The sequence below is a fragment of the Macrobrachium rosenbergii genome, chromosome 48 (assembly GCF_040412425.1).
Source record: "Macrobrachium rosenbergii isolate ZJJX-2024 chromosome 48, ASM4041242v1, whole genome shotgun sequence".
Classification (NCBI taxonomy): domain Eukaryota; kingdom Metazoa; phylum Arthropoda; class Malacostraca; order Decapoda; family Palaemonidae; genus Macrobrachium; species Macrobrachium rosenbergii.
Genome location: NC_089788.1, coordinates 52,746,920 through 52,769,547, shown reverse-complemented (window position 1 = coordinate 52,769,547; position 22,628 = coordinate 52,746,920). Strand labels below are relative to the sequence as shown.

Below are 22,628 nucleotides of genomic sequence, written 5' to 3'. Positions count from 1 at the left end.
CGATGATACAGAAAAAATAATTACATTTTTGGAATCAGCAGAGAAAAGTGATTAATAAACAGTAACAAAAATAAAATAAACAAAACTTTTGTAAAAAATTGTTACGTTGTGAATTATTCCTTTGTATAAGGTTAAGGCTGACTTAGATGTTTGTAAGATTTAAAGCAGCATATTTCGTCTTCTGCAACAATAATAGTGATTTCTGATAAATTAAATTTAACGTCCTTCTAATTTGACATTAAATCTCGTTCATCCTTCAGTAATTAAAACCAAAAGATCAATAGGAGATCAAAAAGAAATTATTAAATCACTCATATGTGATCATTATCGTAAACGAAAGGTTGCAGAATGGAACTGAAAGATGAAAATTTTATGTTTTTTTTGTAGTCCAAGAAACAAAAAAAGTTTCGTTTGAAAGTGATCACTAAATTTCAATGAAGATCAGTTTATTCATGAGGCGTTGAGAACAAAAAAAGATAATTTCGTTATTCTCATTATATTCCGTTTGAAAATCCTCTTCTTTTCAAATTATTTCTCATATGCCTTCATCGTGGCAAAAACAAACCTTTGCCGATACCCTTAACTTTTAAGTCCCTCTGTTGAAGCAAGAAACTATGATATCTTTGGCAATCCATGAAGGAAATATGACTCTGAAGAAAGGCCTAATCAGTGTATTTGCGACAAACCATCAAATAATCCGGAATATTTCTAATTAATTTAAACAAACAGGACTGCATAGTATTTTATTCCTATTCATTTACAGCAGAAGTGCTATTTCTTATTCATGATGTCCAAGTCGTTGTTCCGTGAAAATGAAACAGAGACGGGCGTCGTAGGATCCTTAGACGGTTGGGTAGCAAGACTGGGTGGCAACACCGCAGTGGTTGCTCTTGTTCCTGGTGAGCTTCATGTATCCAGCATCACCCCAGCCGGTACCCCAGGAGTTCTTGATGATCCAGTAGTCGTCGCCTCCCTCAGTTCCGTAGCCAACAGCCAACACGGCGTGGTTGATGCCCAGAGGGTCGCAGTTTGCTTCATAGTAGACTCCTGCAGACAAAAAAAACCAAATTTAAAGTTAAATCTAAAAAATTGTTATTTTCTGTAATTTCTCTTCTCTCATCTGCTTTGATAATTAATCTTCTTCTAAATTGTTCGTAAACAAACCATTATGCTTACATATTTTATCAGAGCTAAAATTTGTTGACCAAAAAAATGCAGTTTATTAATACAATTATTCATTAACTCAATAGTATAAAAAACAAACAACTTAACACAATTCTGATATGCCTAAAAGCAGAGGATGCCTTCTAATGCACGGCTCTTAGGAACAAGTATGACTAACAAGAAAATACAAGCATGGAAAACTACATAATGCAAAACAGTCGCAATAAACAAATAGATGAATTGTCATTATTTACTAAGTTGAAAGTGGAAGTGACGGTCATTTCACACTGATATTGATTATAAACAGTCAAAAGAAACACCATTTGCAATAATACTACACAGGAAATGAATAAGCCATGATACAGTACCGTAAGTATAGATTTTTCATATTTATTTCGTTCTTTACTTCAGCTAAACCTTATTAAAAGTAATGAATGTTTACTTTATTCGTTCAGGATTTGATCCTCTTTGACTGGAAACAAAGAGAGAGATGGGGGAAATTTTGGAAACAAGACCCACCTGAGCTGTACAACTGGAAGGACAAGTGGCCGGCATCAACGCAGACACTGACGGGACCTGCGTCGTGGACAGCAGCAGCCTGGGTCTTCTCATCGGCGAAGGGGATGTCTATGTAGCCACTGACGGTGGCAATAACACTTTGCGAATCGAAGCGGCAGGTGTTGTCCTGAGATGTGATGCAATGCGATTTATACAGCGTCAATTGAAAATTTATTTTACTTCTCACTCTAATTTTGTGCTTTGCATACAAAACATTTCTGAATGCACATAAAACTAGCTAACATCAGGTATGTTTATATTTAAATTGTGAGACATGAATGTCAATATTATGATTCAGTAATCATGAAAAAAACATAGAGAGGGACTCACAATAGCCTCATAAGGGTATGAAGCCTCACTTTGGCTTCCTCCGCAGGACTTGAGGTAGTCATAGGCCCACTGCACAACGCCTCCGTTGCAACCGCTATTTTCTGTTGAGCAATCAACCAGCTGCTGCTCAGACAGGAGTGGCAAGGTTCCAGTCTTCAGGAAGGTTGCGCTTTCAAGAGCTCCAGTCTGTTGGTACATTTGCATTCATGAAGTCTGTAGAAAAGGATGCTCTTTTCTATTTAAGCAAGATACTCTTTGTCTTAACTATTCCTTTTCTCTTACCTAATATGACTTTACTGGATACTATCACTTGAAAATTAGAGTATGTTCAGTTTTAGAGGTATGTTAAAGAAGTTAGTCTCCTTAAGGAATGATTGCATAACCTGTATATACAGGTTGGTCTATTTCTAGACACCAGCTTCATTCAAGCAGTGATTATGTCTGTTGCATGTTGATATTTTCCTTAATAATATCCATTTTTCCTAATAAGTTGTTCACATATATTTTTGGTGAAATAACTATCCCATATATATGTATATAAATATTACTGGCTGCAATTATGAATTAATCTTAAGCGAAAATAACTACAAAGAAAGAGTACTGCAGACAATCACAGCTATTTACTTGGTAAACAAACTTACGGTAGAGAATGACCAGCAGGATCCGCACTGTCCCTGATCCTTGACAGGAGTGACAGCTCCTGGTCTCTCCAGTCAACATCGGCAGCTCTGGGGTCTGAGGGAAGCGAGCGAACACCTGGCCAACTCTCCTCTCCAGCCTGTTCAGACCAGTCATCTGGGCTACGAACTCCTCTGTGGTCTATTGATGCACGAGAGAAATAATTAGGCATGTTACAATTCGTGAGGAAGGACTGTCTTCCAAAAATTCGTAAAACTTAAAATGACTGATATTTTTATTATAAATGTGTATAACACATAAAATATACAAAACAAAATCAGATATGACTGTATGACTAAGCGAGTGAATATCTCTTCATGAAAAGACTGTCGGCCTGAACTGTTATAAACGTTATATATCGTAACCTATCGTAATAAACAGCAAACTGATAAAATGTTTATATATTACCTTACTGACCAAATATTGTCTATATGGAAACAGTTTATCCAAATGTCTCCTCTAAAAATTCCATACCCTTCACTTACCAAGTCTCCAAATCTGTTCATGGCGACGGTGAAACTGGTTTCGCCCTTTCGGAAGAGTTCATTGTGTTCCTCGACGAATTTCAGGTTGTTCTCGAAAATGGTCTTCCTGTAGAGCTCCTCCTTGGCGTTGGAGTAAGCTTTTCCATGGGTCAACTGGAAAGAGAGATTTGGGGGAAACATTACTTACAGTTTTTCTTTAACATTTGAGAAAAACAATTTTACATAAAGTTCTAGAAAAGATTCTCGATCGTTAATTATAAATTGTTAATCTACTTCATATTAGTATTGATATTAGAAATGTTAGTATGAAAGTACGCATATGCAGCAAATGACACAAGGGTTTGCAAAAGCTACAAATATTTTGGCATCTTCTAAGAGAATACTGTATCAAAAATCTGAATATAAAACTAAGTGCTGAATTACTAAATTTGCTGCTGAACTGGGTATTTTTTTACCATTCCTTTGGAAGTTTATGAATATGATCTCTTGTAGTGACTACTAATTTACATATACAGTGAATGTGTAGATGAGGACTTTATCAAGAGAAATTAGAACCTAGGATTTCCTAATGCACCAAATATGCACTCGAAAATGAAAACAAAATCTACTTCTTATTATTGATAAACTCCCGAAGAACTGAAGTTGTATCCAGCTTTCTCATCTAATGCAGTCGCACTAATCAAAGGCCATTTAATAAAAATGAAACGATCACTGAATGAAGAAGTTAGCAGACTTCGTCAACATAAAAGTATAAAAATACAAACCTTGAAGTTGTCCCATGATTCGCTTCCGGCAGCGATGGCCAGACCACAGAGGAAGAGCACGAATTTCATCTGTTAAATGAATGTAAACAACAAAGTTATAACCTATGTTCTTTTAGCTGACGGTAAATATCCTAAGCCGATATCATTACAGCTAGGCATGATTGGCTGCTCACGTTGCTCCGCAACTACCGTAGGTAACAATGATATCGGCAGTGGATATTACTGTCACCTCAATAAAACAATATCATTCATAAGAGCACTTTTCTTCTTTAGCAGCGTTTAGCTTTTAGCTGTAAACTTTAAAACATCAAAAAAATATATGACAATTACAGGTAACTGGACATCAGTGTAATCTGAATATTTATCATGGCAGGTTAGAGGTGCAAACCTTGTCCAGATTGCTTTTGAAAGGAAGCATCAAAGAAAAACGTTAACATAAAGACATGTGATGAAAATGTTCACCATAAACAATAACTTCGCAGTCAAACTCAACAACTCTGAACAAGATAATGAAAAATCTATAATAGTTTTAGAATCACTAGAGTCAGTATTCGTACTATGCATTAACGGACACAGACTTGGCAAGCAGAGCCACACTTTAAAGTTTCCGAAGACTTACCTTGTCGGGAGTAGACCAGATGCTGTATCAGTCTCCTATTTATACCAAGGGACTCAAGATGGACGTCAGCCCAAGATGACCCTTGCAGTCTTCCAATGCAAAGGCACCTGGATGACTTCTCATGCTTTGGCTACAAAAATGTTGATAACAGTGTGAATGGTGGGGAAGTACATATAGTTTCCCTTACAATCTTATATTTATAGATGATTAATATATCTCCCTATAACAAGATATATCTATGGCTGCCTATCTATTAATTGATTATATATATATATATATATATATATATATATATATATATATATATATATATATATATATATATATATATATGTGTGTGTGTGTGTGTGTGTGTGTGTGTATTATGCAATAATAAAAATATCAGATAGGGTCATTACCTCCTTCTACATCTGTCTCAAAAACAATATCATACCATCTTATATATCTAAGATTCTCCGGTAGCCATGGCCAGCATTGGGTCAGCACATTCTTTCATTCGTCAACTCCTGACTCTCTCTGTCTATCAAACAAAGGCTTACTGGATTAAAACACCGAGATACAAAAATTAACGAAATCATTTCAGCAAAAGCTACGGTCATGAAATGTGGTCTCTCCACCCCACAGAAATGGAAGTCATAGCTAGAGGAAACTCAAACTCTCAATCAATCGAATTAATGATTCTAGACCAACCAATATTAGTGACTAACACCTCGGTCACCAAATAAAATAAAAAGGTCATGATTAGTCATGAATACTCTCGACCATAATAAATGTCATATAGTATATTAAAAAAACAACTTCCAATATGTACGTCTTCACAGGGCTCAACTAGAATTCCTGTTAAGAAAAACATAACTTACATTAAAAACCTGAAATGGTGCATAGAAAACAGACACTTGAAGCGGAAAAATGCATAATGGAGAACAGGGGGGTTTCACTGCAACGTAAAATGGGTATTCCACATAATGTCTGGAAAAGGTACAAGTGTTAATGAGTTATCTTACTCACATTCTATGGCCACCGGGAAACCGTCCCTCCAGGTGGCTGTCTTATTCACAAACATAGCTCAAAAGAGCGATCACACCAGCCGCAAATCAAAGTGACTGCCCATTCTATGGTTCCTTTATAATATACACATTAGAGAGCGCAAGTATGCACACATTTACTTAATAACCCCTCCCTTGAAGCGTGACGTCACCATCCGGTTCACTGTTCAAAGGACCCCGCCTTCTGCACCCACAGATAACACAAAGTTTCCATCAATCTATCACGTTTCCTCCATGCATCTTGCTCATGCTCGGAAGGCACGAATGAGTGTGTCAGATACCCACTGTATCTAACTGCTGAAAACACCAACTTGCACCGGACACACGTTTCCAAAGGCCAGCAATTAGTTAGCTTAATTAGTAATATATGTGTGAGTGTGTTTGTATGCATGTGTATATATGTCTTCTTCGTTTAACATGCTCTTTCCCATTTTTTGTATGGGGTAAGTACGATGCCTTCTTTTGAAGGCCTGTGATTTGGTGTTGGTGTAGGCCGTACCCTCGATCGGCTGCCCTGCCTGACATCGCTTAGACCCCGGCAGTACATATGTATATGTATCGTGCCAAATCCCAGCTCCCTTTCTCCCAGCAGCGAGGAGACGTGAGCGCTTAGGCCGACAGTTCGAGACATGTGAGGCGTCTGTTATGTTTTTAGAAGATGTAGGAGTGGCTTCGATTTTGTGTGTATTAGTCTGTAACACCCATTTGCTTTCAGCAAACCTATCCATTGATTACATACATAATCCCGGGGTGTCCACACGGATAGCAAAGTGTCCGCCCCTCTGGCCGGTCGGCAGCGGATTTGAACCCGCGACACAGACTTCTTATGAAGTCCGAGTCTGCTGCTCTACCGACCGAACCATCAAGGCTCTTATGTATGTGTATATATGTATATATATATATATATATATATATATATATATATATATATATATATATATATATATATATATATATATATATATATATATATATATATATATATATATATATAAATAGATAGATAGATAGATATGCATGCTTGTGGTTGTGTATATGTGTTCACGTATAATATATCAGTTTCTATATTTAACTCTATTTTATATATTTAATTCCATTTTACGTTTCCAGTTCAGGACGATGATATGTCTAACCGCAATTATAATGAAGGAGCTTTTCGCTGGTGATATCTCTCCCTTTTCCCTTCTCGCCTCTCTGTGGCCTCATTTTGCTTTTCTTTTGCTCTCTCCCTCCTGCAATTACTGCCTGTCCCATAATACAATTTCCTTCCATCGACTATTTCACTCATAAATTTTTCCTTCGATCGCTTTCGGTTTGGTTCTTAAACATTCTCTCTGTCTGTCTGTCTGTCTCTCTCTCTCTCTCTCTCTCTCTAATGGCCTATATTAATATATCATTAAATGAGAAAGGGAATCTGATACAGAGAAATACTTCCAAAGGAATACTGTTGTATTATTGTAAGAAAAATGGCCAAATATCTAGTCTTAAAATATGTTAACATCATTTTTTGCCAAACTTGTGTCATTTGCTGCATATGCGTACTTTCATACTAACATTTCTAATATCAGTACTAATATAAGGTAGATTAACGATATGCTATTAACACTCGAGAATATTTTCTGTCACTTTGTGTAAAATATGATTTTCTCAGGTGTTAAAGAAAATCTTTAAGTGATGTTTCCCCCAAATCGCTCTTTCCAGTTGACCATGGAAAAGCTTACTCCAACGCCAAGGAGGAGCTCTACAGGAAGACCATTTTCGAGAACAACCTGAAATTCTTCGAGGAATGCTATGAACTCTTCCGTAAGGGCGAAACTACCTTCACCGTCGCCATGAACAGATTTGGAGACTTGGTAAGTGAAGGGCATGGAATTTTTAGAGGAGATTTTTGGGAGAAACTGTTTTCATATAGACAATATTTGGTCAGTCAGGTAATACACAAACATTTTATCACTCTGCTGTTTATTACGATAGGTTATGATATATAACGTTTATAACAGTTCAGGCCGACAGTCTTTTCATATCTGATTGTGTTTGTATATTTTATGTGTTATACACATTTATAATCAAAATATCAGTCATTTCAAGCTTAGTGACTTTTTGGAAGACAATCCTTCCTCACGAACTGTAATATCCCTAATCATTTCTCTCCTGCATCAATAGACTGCTGTGCGGAAAACGTGAAAACTTCCACAGTATCCGCCATCTCATAAGCCTTATAAGGCCATTCATTAAAGTAAATCCATCTACCCAGCACTCTCTAGACCTTCCTTTCCTCCTCCCTACCAGCACCTAAGATACGTAGACACTTCACCAGCTTATTTTCCTCCATTCTTTCCTCGTGACTAGACGATCAATCCATTTTTCTACTTATGTTAACTTCTTTTATTGCTTTTCATTTTAACCTGACTATTGGTAATAGGAAGAGGTAAGCTTAAAAGTAGGAAAATGGAAAGGTACTATGAGATGATTCGACCATAAGAGAGTTGCTGTGGTACAGCGACAAAAATGAGAAGGATGCTGTCAAGTGTGAATAAGTGTTTAGATAAATGACAGGTTCCAGAGGAATAGGTGAGAGGAATAACTGGTCCTCTGTACAAGGGTAGTAGTGACAGGGGTGTTCTGGAAGATTTATTGTAGCATAACATGACAGTATACCAGGGAAAATGCATGCTAAGATTTTGACTGTGAAAGTAAGAACTATGATAGAAGAACTGATAGTAAAGAGCAGTGTAGGATTAGAGAAGGGGAAGGGCCTCTGGGTCAAGTGTTTTTTATGGAAAAACTTTGTGAGTTTTGAGACTAAGTGAAAAGTCTGTACGTAACGTACTTAAACCTAAAAAATATTGTTATGAATGGTGAAAGGCTGCGACGTGTTATTCAAAGATATTAAAAGTTGTTATGATGAGAAACTAATATTGGAATACACAGATGAAAGAGTGACTGATTTTGCAAAAGTGAGTAACATTTATGGGTGTGTTGTCTCCATTGTAATTTAATACCTTCTTGGATAGTGTTGCCTCAATATTAGGAAATGCATACATTACACACACACACACACACACATAATATATATATATATATATATATATATATATATATATATATATATATATATATATATATATATATATATATATATATATATCATATATATATATATATATATATATATATATATATATATATATATATATATATATATATATATATATAATCTATTCGAGAGTCCCATATTAAATACTTCCAGTGGCTTCATATTTCGCCTTCTGCAACACTGTTAGTGATTTGTGATAACTTTGATTTTCACTTGTATGCATCATTAAACGTCATGTAGTTTGCCTTTAAATTTATCTCATCCTTCATTAATATAAATTCCTAGATCTATATGAGGTCACATGGAAATTATTCATTTATTCATCCAATATTATCCTTATTGTAAACAAAGGGTTGCCAAATGAAACTGAAATACGAAAGCGAAGTCTCTCTTTTTTTTTTTTACCCAAGAAATAAAGCACTCTTCCTCTGACCGCAATTAAAAAAAGCAGTATAGATCAGTTCACTCACGAAGTGTTCAGAACAAAGATACACCATTTCCTTAATCTCGTTATATTCCTTCTGATGATCCTCTTCTGTTTTCAAATTATTTCTCATTTGTCTTCACTCACGGAAAAAAAACAAATTTGTTGCCGATACCCTTAACTTTTTAAGTCCCTCTGTTGAAGCAGGAAACTATATCTTTGGCAATCCATGAGGGAAATATAGCTCTGAAGAAAGGCCTAATCAGTGGATTTGCGACAAACAATCAAATAATCTGGAATATTTCTAATTAATGTAAACAAACAGGACTGCATAGTATTTTATTCCTATTCATTTACAGCAGAAGTGCTATTTCTTATTCATGATGTCCAAGTCGTTGTTCCGTGAAAATGAAACAGAGACGGGCGTCGTAGGATCCTTAGACGGTTGGGTAGCAAGACTGGGTGGCAACACCGCAGTGGTTGCTCTTGTTCCTGGTGAGCTTCATGTATCCAGCATCACCCCAGCCGGTACCCCAGGAGTTCTTGATGATCCAGTAGTCGTCGCCTCCCTCAGTTCCGTAGCCAACAGCCAACACGGCGTGGTTGATGCCCAGAGGGTCGCAGTTTGCTTCATAGTAGACTCCTGCAGACAAAAAAAGCCAAATTTAAAGTTAAATCTAAAAATTTTTATTTTCTGTAATTTCTCTTCTCTCATCGGCTTTGATAATTAATCTTCTTCTAAATTGTTCGTAAACAAACCATTATGCTTACATATTTTATCAGAGCTAAAATTTGTTGACCAAAAAATGCAGTTTATTAATACAATTATTCATTAACTCAATAGTATAAAAACAAACAACTTAACACAATTCTGATATGCCTAAAAGCAGAGGATGCCTTCTAATGCACAGCTCTTAGGAACAAGTATGACTAACAAGAAAATACAAGCATGGAAAACTACATAATGCAAAACAGTCGCAATAAACAAATAGATGAATTGTCATTATTTACCAAGTTGAAAGTGGAAGTGACGGTCATTTCACACTGATATTAATTATAAACAGTCAAAAGAAACACCATTTGCAATAATACTACACAGGAAATGAATAAGCCATGATACAGTACCGTAGGTATAGATTTTCATATTTACTTCGTTCTTTACTTCAGCTAAACCTTGTTAAAAGTAATGAACGTTTACTTTATTCGTTCAGGATTTGATCCTCTTTGACTGGAAACAAAGAGAGAGATGGGGAAATTTTGGAAACAAGACCCACCTGAGCTGTACAACTGGAAGGACAAGTGGCCGGCATCAACGCAGACACTGACGGGACCTGCGTCGTGGACAGCAGCAGCCTGGGTCTTCTCATCGGCGAAGGGGATGTCTATGTAGCCACTGACGGTGGCAATAACACTTTGCGAATCGAAGCGGCAGGTGTTGTCCTGAGATGTGATGCAATGCGATTTATACAGCGTCAATTGAAAATTTATTTTACTTCTCACTCTAATTTTGTGCTTTGCATACAAAACATTTCTGAATGCACATAAAACTAGCTAACATCAGGTATGTTTATATTTAAATTGTCATGAATGTCAATATTATGATTCAGTAATCATGAAAAAAAACATAGAGAGGGACTCACAATAGCCTCATAAGGGTATGAAGCCTCACTTTGGCTTCCTCCGCAGGACTTGAGGTAGTCATAGGCCCACTGCACAACGCCTCCGTTGCAACCGCTATTTTCTGTTGAGCAATCAACCAGCTGCTGCTCAGACAGGAGTGGCAAGGTTCCAGTCTTCAGGAAGGTTGCGCTTTCAAGAGCTCCAGTCTGTTGGTACATTTGCATTCATGAAGTCTGTAGAAAAGGATGCTCTTTTCTATTTAAGCAAGATACTCTTTGTCTTAACTATTCCTTTTCTCTTACCTAATATGACTTTACTGTATACTATCACTTGAAAATTAGAGTATGTTCAGTTTTAGAGGTATGTTAAAGAAGTTAGTCTCCTTAAGGAATGATTGCATAACCTATATATACAGGTTGGTCTATTTCTAGACACCAGCTTCATTCAAGCAGTGATTATGTTGCATGTTGATATTTTCCTTAATAATATCCATTTTTCCTAATAAGTTGTTCACATTTATTTTTGGTGAAATAACTATCCCATATATATGTATATAAATATTACTGGCTGCAATTATGAATTAATCTTAAGCGAAAATAACTACAAAGAAAGAGTACTGCAGACAATCACAGCTATTTACTTGGTAAACAAACTTACGGTAGAGAATGACCAGCAGGATCCGCACTGTCCCTGATCCTTGACAGGAGTGACAGCTCCCTGGTCTCTCCAGTCAACATCGGCAGCTCTGGGGGTCTGAGGGAAGCGAGCGAACACCTGGCCAACTCTCCTCTCCAGCCTGTTCAGACCAGTCATCTGGGCTACGAACTCCTCTGTGGTCTATTGATGCACGAGAGAAATAATTAGGCATGTTACAATTCGTGAGGAAGGACTGTCTTCCAAAAATTCGTAAAACTTAAAATGACTGATATTTTTATTATAAATGTGTATAACACATAAAATATACAAAACAAAATCAGATATGACTGTATGACTAAGCGAGTGAATATCTCTTCATGAAAAGACTGTCGGCCTGAACTGTTATAAACGTTATATATCGTAACCTATCGTAATAAACAGCAAACTGATAAATTGTTTATTTATTACCTTACTGACCAAATATTGTCTATATGGAAACAGTTTATCCAAATGTCTCTTCTAAAAATTCCATACCCTTCACTTACCAAGTCTCCAAATCTGTTCATGGCGACGGTGAAACTGGTTTCGCCCTTTCGGAAGAGTTCATTGTGTTCCTCGACGAATTTCAGGTTGTTCTCGAAAATGGTCTTCCTGTAGAGCTCCTCCTTGGCGTTGGAGTAAGCTTTTCCATGGGTCAACTGGAAAGAGAGATTTGGGGGAAACATTACTTACAGTTTTTCTTTAACATTTGAGAAAAACATATTTTACATAAAGTTCTAAAAAAGATTCTCGATCGTTAATTATAAATTTTTAATCTACTTTATATTAGTATTGATATTAGAAATGTTAGTATGAAAGTACGCATATGCAGCAAATGACACAAGGGTTTGCAAAAGCTACAAATATTTTGGCATCTTCTAAGAGAATACTGTATCAAAAATCTGAATATAAAACTAAGTGCTGAATTACTAAATTTGCTCCTGAACTGGGTATTTTTTTAACATTCCTTTGGAAGTTTATGAATATGATCTCTTGTAGTGACTACTAATTTACATATACAGTGAATGTGTAGATGAGGACTTTATCAAGAGAAATTAGAACCTAGGTTTTCCTAATGCACCAAATATGCACTCGAAAATGAAAACAAAATCTACTTCTTATTATTGTTAAACTCCCAAAGAACTGAAGTTGTATCCAGCTTTCTCATCTAATGCAGTCGCACTAATCAAAGGTCATTTAATAAAAATGAAACGATCACTGAATGAAGAAGTTAGCAGACTTCGTCAACATAAAAGTATAAAAATACAAACCTTGAAGTTGTCCCATGATTCGCTTCCGGCAGCGATGGCCAGACCACAGAGGAAGAGCACGAATTTCATCTGTTAAATGAATGTAAACAACAAAGTTATAACCTATGTTCTTTTAGCTGACGGTAAATATCCTAAGCCGATATCATTACAGCTAGGCATGATTGGCTGCTCACGTTGCTCCGCAACTACCGTAGGTAACAATGATATCGGCAGTGGATATTACTGTCACCTCAATAAAACAATATCATTCATAAGAGCACTTTTCTTCTTTAGCAGCGTTTAGCTTTTAGCTGTAAACTTTAGAACATCTAAAAAATATATGACAATTACAGGTAACTGGACATCAGTGTAATCTGAATATTGATCATGGCAGGTTAGAGGTGCAAACCTTGTCCAGATTGCTTTTGAAAGGAAGCATCAAAGAAAAACGTTAACATAAAGACATGGGATGAAAATGTTCACCATAAACAATAACTTCGCAGTCAAACTCAACAACTCTGAACAAGATAATGAAAAATCTATAATAGTTTTAGAATCACTAGAGTCAGTATTCGTACTATGCATTAACGGACACAGACTTGGCAAGCAGAGCCACACTTTAAAGTTTCCGAAGACTTACCTTGTCGGGAGTAGACCAGACGCTGTGTCAGTCTCCTATTTATACCAAGGGACTCAAGATGGACGTCAGCTCAAGATGACCCTTGCAGTCTTCCAATGCAAAGGCACCTGGATGACTTCTCATGCTTTGGCTACAAAAATGTTGATAACAGTGTGAATGGTGGGGAAGTACATATAGTTTCCCTTACAATCTTATATTTATAGATGATTAATATATCTCCTATAACAAGATATATCTATGGCTGCCTATTTATTAATTGATTGATATATATATATATATATATATATATATATATATATATATATATATATATATATATATGTATGTATATATATATATATAATAATAAAAATATATATATATATATATTCTACATCTGTCTCAAAAACAATATCATACCATCTTATATATCTAAGATTCTCCAGTATATATATATTGGGTCAGCACATTCTTTCATTCGTGTGTGTGTGTGTCTATTATGCAATAAAAAAAAACACCGATCAAAAATAGGGAAATCATTACCTCCTTCTACATCTGTCTTAAAAATAATATCATACCATCTTATATATCTAAGATTCTCCAGTAGCCATGGCCAGCATTGGGTCAGCACATTCTTTCTTTCGTCAACTCCTCACTCTCTCTGTCTATCAAACAAAGGCTTACTGGATTAAAAACACCTATAGATACAAAAATTAACGAAATCATTTCAGTAAAAGCTACGGTCATGAAATGTGGTCTCTCCACCCCACAGAAATGGAAGTCATAGCTGGAGGAGGAAACTCAAACTCTCAATCAATCGAATTAATGATTCTAGACCAACCAATATTAGTGACTAACACCTCGATCACCAAATAAAATAAAAAGGTCATGATTATTCATGAATACTCTCGACCATAATAAATGTCATATAGTATATTAAAAAAAACCACTTCCAATATATACGTCTTCACAAGACTCAACTAGAATTCCTGTTAAGAAAAACATAACTTGCATTAAAAACCTGAAATGGTGCATAGAAAACAGACACTTGAAGCGGAAAAATGCATAATGGAGAACAGGGGGGTTTCACTGCAACGTAAAATGGGTATTCCACATAATGTCTGGAAAAGGTACAAGTGTTAATGAGTTATCTTACTCACATTCTATGGCCACCGGGAAACCGTCCCTCCAGGTGGCTGTCTTATTCACAAACATAGCTCAAAAGAGCGATCACACCAGCCGCAAATCAAAGTGACTGCCCATTCTATGGTTCCTCTATAATATACACATTAGAGAGCGCAAGTATGCACACATTTACTTAATAACCCCTCCCTTGAAGCGTGACGTCACCATCCGGTTCACTGTTCAAAGGACCCCGCCTTCTGCACCCACAGATAACACAAAGTTTCCATCAATCTATCACGTTTCCTCCATGCATCTTGCTCATGCTCGGAAGGCACGAATGAGTGCGTCAGATACCCACTGTATCTAACTGCTGAAAACACCAACGTCAACATAAAGGCCACCTGCACCAGACACACGTTTCCAAAGGCCAGCAATTAGTTAGCTTAATTAGTAATATATGTGTGAGTGTGTTTGTATGCATGTGTATATATGTCTTCTTCGTTTAACATGCTCTTTCCCATTTTTTGTATGGGGTAAGTACGATGCCTTCTTTTGAAGGCCTGTGATTTGGCGTTGGTGTAGGCCGTACCCTCGATCGGCTGCCCTGCCTGACATCGCTTAGACCCCGGCAGTACATATGTATATGTATCTTGCCAAATCCCCAGCTCCCTTTCTCCCAGCAGCGAGGAGACGTGAGCGGTTAGGCCAACAGTTCGAGACGTGAGGCGTCTGTTATGTTTTTAGAAGATGTAGGAATGGCTTTGTTTTTGTGTGTATTAGTCTGTAATACCCATTTGCTTTCAGCAAACCTATCCATTGATTACATACATAATCCCGGGGTGTCCACACGGATAGCAAAGTGTCCGCCCCTCTGGCCGGTCGGCAGCGGATTTGAACCCGCGACACAGACTTCTGATGAAGTCCGAGTCTACTGCTCTACCGACCGAACCATCAAGGCTCTTATGTATGTGTATATATGTATATATATATATATATATATATATATATATATATATATATATATATATATATATATATATATATATATATATATATATATATATATATATATATATATATATATATATATAAATAGATAGATAGATATGCATGCTTGTGGTTGTGTATATGTGTTCACGTATAATATATCAGTTTCTATATTTAACTCTATTTTATATATTTAATTCTATTTTACGTTTCCAGTTCAGGACGATGATATGTCTAACCGCAATTATGATGAAGGAGTTTTTCGCTGGTGATATCTCTCCCTTTTCCCTTCTCGCCTTTCTGTGGCCTCATTTTGCTTTTCTTTTGCTCTCTCCCTCCTGCAATTACTGCCTGTCCCATAATACAATTTCCCTTCCATCGACTATTTCACTCGCAAATATTTTCCTTCGATCGCTTTCGGTTTGCCTCTTAAACATTCTCTCTGTCTGTCTGTCTGTCTCTCTCTCTCTCTCTCTCTCTCTCTCTCTCTCTCTAATGGCCTATATTAATATATCATTAAATGAGAAAGGGAATCTGATACAGGGAAATACTTCCAAAGGAATACTGTTGTATTATTGTAAGAAAAATGGCCAAATATCTAGTCTTAAAATATGTTAACATCATTTTTTGCCAATCCTTGTGTCATTTGCTGCATATGCGTACTTTCATACTAACATTTCTAATATCAGTACTAATATAAGGTAGATTAACGATATGCAATTAACACTTGAGAATATTTTCTGTCACTTTGTTCAAAATATGATTTTCTCAGATGTTAAAGAAAAACTTTAAGTGATGTTTCCCCCAAATCGCTCTTTCCAGTTGACCCATAGAAAAGCTTACTCCAACGCCAAGGAGGAGCTCTACAGGAAGACCATTTTCGAGAACAACCTGAAATTCTTCGAGGAATACTATGAACTCTTCCGTAAGGGCGAAACTACCTTCACCGTCGCCATGAACAGATTTGGAGACTTGGTAAGTGAAGGGCATGGAATTTTTAGAGGAGATTTTTGGGAGAAACTGTTTTCATATAGACAATATTTGGTCAGTCAGGTAATACACAAACATTTTATCACTCTGCTGTTTATTACAATAGGTTATGATATATAACGTTTATAACAGTTCAGGCCGACAGTCTTTTCATATCTGATTGTGTTTGTATATTTTATGTGTTATACACATTTATAATCAAAATATCAGTCATTTCAAAGCTTAGTGACTTTTGGAAGACAATCCTTCCTCACGAACTGTAATATCCCTAATCATTTCTCTCCTGCATCAATAGACTGCTGTGCGGAAAACGTGAAAACTTCCACAGTATCCGCCATCTCATAAGCCTTATAAGGCCTTTCATTAAAGTAAATCCATCTACCCAGCACTCTCTAGACCTTCCTTTCCTCCTCCCTACCAGCACCTAAGATACGTAGACACTTCACCAGCTTATTTTCCTCCATTCTTTCCTCGTGACTAGACGATCAATCCATTTTTCTACTTATGTTAACTTCTTTTATTGCTTTTCATTTTAACCTGACTATTGGTAATAGGAAGAGGTAAGCTTAAAAGTAGGAAAATGGAAAGGTACTATGAGATGATTCGATCATCAGCGACAAAAATGAGAAGGATGCTGTCAAGTGTGAATAAGTATGTTTAGATAAAGGAAAGGTTCCAGAGGAATAGGTGAGAGGAATAACTGGTCCTCTGTACAAGGGTAGTAGTGACAGGGGTGTTCTGGAAGATTTATTGTAGCATAACATGACAGTATACCAGGGAAAATGCATGCTAAGATTTTGACTGTGAAAGTAAGAACTATGATAGAAGAACTGATAGTAAAGAGCAGTGTAGGATTAGAGAAGGGGAAGGGCCTCTGGGTCAAGTGTTTTTTATGGAAAAACTTTGTGAGTTTTGAGACTAAGTGAAAAGTCTGTACGTAACATACTTAAACCTAAAAAATGATTGTTATGAATGGTGAAAGGCTGCGACGTGTTATTCAAAGATATTAAAAGTTGTTATGATGAGAAACTAATATTGGAATACACATATGAAAGAGTGACTGATTTTGCAAAAGTGAGTAACATTTATGGGTGTGTTGTCTCCATTGTAATTTAATACCTTCTTGGATAGTGTTGCCTCAATATTAGGAAATGCATACATTACACACACACACACACACACACATAATATATATATATATATATATATATAATATATATATATATATATATATATATTATAATATATATATATTCCAGTGGCTTCATATTTCTATTCGAGAGCCTTCTGCAACACTGTTAGTGATTTGTGATAACTTTGATTTTCACTTGTATGCATCATTAAACGTCATGTAGTTTGCCTTTAAATTCATCTCATCCTTCATTAATATAAATCCCTAGATCTATATGAGGTCACATGGAAATTATTCATTTATTTATCAAGTATTATCCTTATTGTAAACAAAGGGTTGCCAAATGAAACTGAAATACGAAAGCGAAGTCTCTCTTTTTTTTTTTACCCAAGAAATAAAGCACTCTTCCTCTGACCGCAATTAAAAAAAGCAGTATAGATCAGTTCACTCACGAAGTGTTCAGAACAAAGATACACCATTTCCTTAATCTCGTTATATTCCTTCTGATGATCCTCTTCTGTTTTCAAATTATTTCTCATTTGTCTTCACTCACGGAAAAAAAACAAATTTGTTGCCGATACCCTTAACTTTTTAAGTCCCTCTGTTGAAGCAGGAAACTATATCTTTGGCAATCCATGAGGGAAATATGGCTCTGAAGAAAGGCCTAATCAGTGTATTTGCGACAAACCATCAAATAATCTGGAATATTTCTAATTAATGTAAACAAACAGGACTGCATAGTATTTTATTCCTATTCATTTACAGCAGAAGTGCTATTTCTTATTCATGATGTACAAGTCGTTGTTCCGTGAAAATGAAACAGAGACGGGCGTCGTAGGATCCTTAGACGGTTGGGTAGCAAGACTGGGTGGCAACACCGCAGTGGTTGCTCTTGTTCCTGGTGAGCTTCATGTATCCAGCATCACCCCAGCCGGTACCCCAGGAGTTCTTGATGATCCAGTAGTCGTCGCCTCCCTCAGTTCCGTAGCCAACGGCCAACACGGCGTGGTTGATGCCCAGAGGGTCACAGTTCGCTTCATAGTAGACACCTGCAGACAAAAAAAAAAAAACAAATTTAAAGTTAAATCTAAAAAATTTTTATTTTCTGTAATTTCTCTTCTCTCATCGGCTTTGATAATTAATCTTCTTCTAAATTGTTCGTAAACAAACCATTATGCTTACATATTTTATCAGAGCTAAAATTTGTTGACCAAAAAAATGCAGTTTATTAATACAATTATTCATTAACTCAATAGTATAAAAAACAAACAACTTAACACAATTCTGATATGCCTAAAAGCAAAGGATGTCTTCTAATGGACGGCTCTTAGGAACAAGTATGACTAACAAGAAAATACAAGCATGGAAAACTACATAATGCAAAACAGTCGCAATAAACAAATAGATGAATTGTCATTATTTACCAAGTTGCAAGTGGAAGTGACGGTCATTTCACACTGATATTAATTATAAACAGTCAAAAGAAACACCATTTGCAATAATACTACACAGGAAATGAATAAGCCATGATACAGTACCGTAGGTATAGATTTTTCATATTTACTTCGTTCTTTACTTCAGCTAAACCTTATTAAAAGTAATGAACGTTTACTTTATTCGTTCAGGATTTGATCCTCTTTGACTGGAAACAAAGAGAGAGATGGGGGAAATTTTGGAAACAAGACCCACCTGAGCTGTACAACTGGAAGGACAAGTGGCCGGCATCAACGCAGACACTGACGGGACCTGCGTCGTGGACAGCAGCAGCCTGGGTCTTCTCATCGGCGAAGGGGATGTCTATGTAGCCACTGACGGTGGCAATAACACTTTGCGAATCGAAGCGGCAGGTGTTGTCCTGAGATGTGATGCAATGCGATTTATACAGCGTCAATTGAAAATTTATTTTACTTCTCACTCTAATGCACATAAAACTAGCTAACATCAGGTATGTTTATATTTAAATTGTGAGACATGAATGTCAATATTATGATTCAGTAATCATGAAAAACATAGAGAGGGACTCACAATAGCCTCATAAGGGTATGAAGCCTCACTTTGGCTTCCTCCGCAGGACTTGAGGTAGTCATAGGCCCACTGCACAACGCCTCCGTTGCAACCGCTATTTTCTGTTGAGCAATCAACCAGCTGCTGCTCAGACAGGAGTGGCAAGGTTCCAGTCTTCAGGAAGGTTGCGCTTTCAAGAGCTCCAGTCTGTTGGTACATTTGCATTCATGAAGTCTGTAGAAAAGGATGCTCTTTTCTATTTAAGCAAGATACTCTTTGTCTTAACTATTCCTTTTCTCTTACCTAATATGACTTTACTGGATACTATCACTTGAAAATTAGAGTATGTTCAGTTTTAGAGGTATGTTAAAGAAGTTAGTCTCCTTAAGGAATGATTGCATAACCTGTATATACAGGTTGGTCTATTTCTAGACACCAGCTTCATTCAAGCAGTGATTATGTCTGTTGCATGTTGATATTTTCCTTACTAATATCCATTTTTCCTAATAAGTTGTTCACATTTATTTGTGGTGAAATAACTATCCCATATATATGTATATAAATATTACTGGCTGCAATTATGAATTAATCTTAAGCGAAAATAACTACAAAGAAAGAGTACTGCAGACAATCACAGCTATTTACTTGGTAAACAAACTTACGGTAGAGAATGACCAGCAGGATCCGCACTGTCCCTGATCCTTGACAGGAGTGACAGCTCCCTGGTCTCTCCAGTCAACATCGGCAGCTCTGGGGGTCTGAGGGAAGCGAGCGAACACCTGGCCAACTCTCCTCTCCAGCCTGTTCAGACCAGTCATCTGGGCTACGAACTCCTCTGTGGTCTATTGATGCACGAGAGAAATAATTAGGCATGTTACAATTCGTGAGGAAGGACTGTCTTCCAAAAATTCGTAAAACTTAAAATGACTGATATTTTTATTATAAATGTGTATAACACATAAAATATACAAAACAAAATCAGATATGACTGTATGACTAAGCGAGTGAATATCTCTTCATGAAAAGACTGTCGGCCTGAACTGTTATAAACGTTATATATCGTAACCTATCGTAATAAACAGCAAACTGATAAAATGTTTATATATTACCTTACTGACCAAATATTGTCTATATGGAAACAGTTTATCCAAATGTCTCTAAAAATTCCATACCCTTCACGTACCAAGTCTCCAAATCTGTTCATGGCGACGGTGAAACTGGTTTCGCCCTTTCGGAAGAGTTCATTGTGTTCCTCGACGAATTTCAGGTTGTTCTCGAAAATGGTCTTCCTGTAGAGCTCCTCCTTGGCGTTGGAGTAAGCTTTTCCATGGGTCAACTGGAAAGAGAGATTTGGGGGAAACATTACTTACAGTTTTTCTTAAACTTTTGAGAAATACCATATTTTACATAAAGTTCTGGAAAGATTCCCGATCGCTAATTATAAATTGTTAATCTACTTCATATTAGTATTGATATTAGAAATGTTAGTATGAAAGTACGCATATGCAGCAAATGACACAAGGGTTTGCAAAAGCTACAAATATTTTGGCATCTTCTAAGAGAATACTGTATCAAAAATCTGAATATAAAACTAAGTGCTGAATTACTAAATTTGCTCCTGAACTGGGTATTTTTTTAACATTCCTTTGGAAGTTTATGAATATGATCTCTTGTAGTGACTACTAATTTACATATACAGTGAATGTGTAGATGAGGACTTTATCAAGAGAAATTAGAACCTAGGTTTTCCTAATGCACCAAATATGCACTTGAAAATGAAAACAAAATCTACTTCTTATTATTGTTAAACTCCCAAAGAACTGAAGTTGTATCCAGCTTTCTCATCTAATGCAGTCGCACTAATCAAAGGTCATTTAATAAAAATGAAACGATCACTGAATGAAGAAGTTAGCAGACTTCGTCAACATAAAAGTATAAAAATACAAACCTTGAAGTTGTCCCATGATTCGCTTCCGGCAGCGATGGCCAGACCACAGAGGAAGAGCACGAATTTCATCTGTTAAATGAATGTAAACAACAAAGTTATAACCTATGTTCTTTTAGCTGACGGTAAATATCCGCAGCCGATATCATTACAGCTAGGCATGATTGGCTGCTCACGTTGCTCCGCAACTACCGTAGGTAACAATGATATCGGCAGTGGATATTTACTGTCACCTCAATAAAACACTATCATTCATAAAGAGCACTTTTCTTCTCTAGAAGCGTTTAGCTTTTAACTGCAAACTTTAGAACATCTAATAAATATATGAAAATTACAGGTAACTGGACATCAGTGTAATCTGAATATTGATCATGGCAGGTTAGAGGTGCAAACCTTGTCCAGATTGCTTTTGAAAGGAAGCATCAAAGAAAAACGTTAACATAAAGACATGGGATGAAAATGTTCACCATAAACAATAACTTCGCAGTCAAACTCAACAACTCTGAACAAGATAATGAAAAATCTATAATAGTTTTAGAATCACTAGAGTCAGTATTCGTACTATCCATTAACGGACACAGACTTGGCAAGCAGAGCCACACTTTAAAGTTTCCGAAGACTTACCTTGTCGGGAGTAGACCAGACGCTGTGTCAGTCTCCTATTTATACCAAGGGACTCAAGATGGACGTCAGCCCAAGATGACCCTTGCAGTCTTCCAATGCAAAGGCACCTGGATGACTTCTCATACTTTGGCTACAAAAATGTTGATAACAGTGTGAATGGTGGGGAAGTACATATAGTTTCCCTTACAATCTTATATTTATAGATGATTAATATAGCTCCCTATAACAAGATATATCTATGGCTGCCTATTTATTAATTGATTGATATATATATATATATATATATATATATATATATATATATATATATATATATATATATATATATATAATAATATATATACATATATATATATATATATATATATATATATATATATATATATATATATATATATATATATATATATATATACGTGTGTGTGTGTGTGTGTATTATGCAATAAAAAAAATATCAGACAGGGTCATTACCTCCTTCTACATCTGTCTTAA

General features: G+C 36.2%; 2 protein-coding genes and 1 pseudogene across 2 annotated transcripts; all 3 read right to left on the bottom strand.

Annotated features, from left to right (window-relative positions):
- Positions 1-730: 730 nt before the first annotated feature.
- LOC136831390 (digestive cysteine proteinase 2-like) lies at positions 731-4,139 on the bottom strand (annotated as a pseudogene).
- A 5,352-nt stretch (positions 4,140-9,491) lies between these two features.
- On the bottom strand, positions 9,492-12,891 carry LOC136831381 (digestive cysteine proteinase 2-like). The gene is made up of 6 exons (XM_067091747.1): positions 12,732-12,891; positions 11,967-12,119; positions 11,443-11,622; positions 10,806-10,991; positions 10,440-10,605; positions 9,492-9,808 (listed from the first exon to the last, which is right to left on the bottom strand). Exons 1-6 carry the CDS (start codon positions 12,798-12,800, stop codon positions 9,603-9,605), a joined length of 960 nt encoding a protein of 319 aa, XP_066947848.1. The 5' UTR covers positions 12,801-12,891; the 3' UTR covers positions 9,492-9,602.
- Positions 12,892-18,295: 5,404 nt separating this feature from the next.
- Positions 18,296-21,675, bottom strand: LOC136831382 (digestive cysteine proteinase 2-like). The gene is made up of 6 exons (XM_067091748.1): positions 21,516-21,675; positions 20,751-20,903; positions 20,230-20,409; positions 19,589-19,774; positions 19,253-19,418; positions 18,296-18,612 (listed from the first exon to the last, which is right to left on the bottom strand). Exons 1-6 carry the CDS (start codon positions 21,582-21,584, stop codon positions 18,407-18,409), a joined length of 960 nt encoding a protein of 319 aa, XP_066947849.1. The 5' UTR covers positions 21,585-21,675; the 3' UTR covers positions 18,296-18,406.
- Between the last annotated feature and the right edge of the window lie 953 nt (positions 21,676-22,628).

Excerpts from the sequence above, each read along its gene's own strand:
- LOC136831382 (XM_067091748.1), bottom strand. The coding sequence starts at position 21,584 with ATGAAATTCGTGCTCTTCCTCTGTGGTCTGGCCATCGCTGCCGGAAGC. Across the intron at positions 20,904-21,515 it reads AATCATGGGACAACTTCAAG|TTGACCCATGGAAAAGCTTA; the intron begins GTTTGTATTTTT and ends CTCTCTTTCCAG. Across the intron at positions 20,410-20,750 it reads TGAACAGATTTGGAGACTTG|ACCACAGAGGAGTTCGTAGC; the intron begins GTACGTGAAGGG and ends GTGCATCAATAG.
- LOC136831381 (XM_067091747.1), bottom strand. The coding sequence starts at position 12,800 with ATGAAATTCGTGCTCTTCCTCTGTGGTCTGGCCATCGCTGCCGGAAGC. Across the intron at positions 12,120-12,731 it reads AATCATGGGACAACTTCAAG|TTGACCCATGGAAAAGCTTA; the intron begins GTTTGTATTTTT and ends CTCTCTTTCCAG. Across the intron at positions 10,992-11,442 it reads CCTGCTGGTCATTCTCTACC|ACTGGAGCTCTTGAAAGCGC; the intron begins GTAAGTTTGTTT and ends ATGTACCAACAG.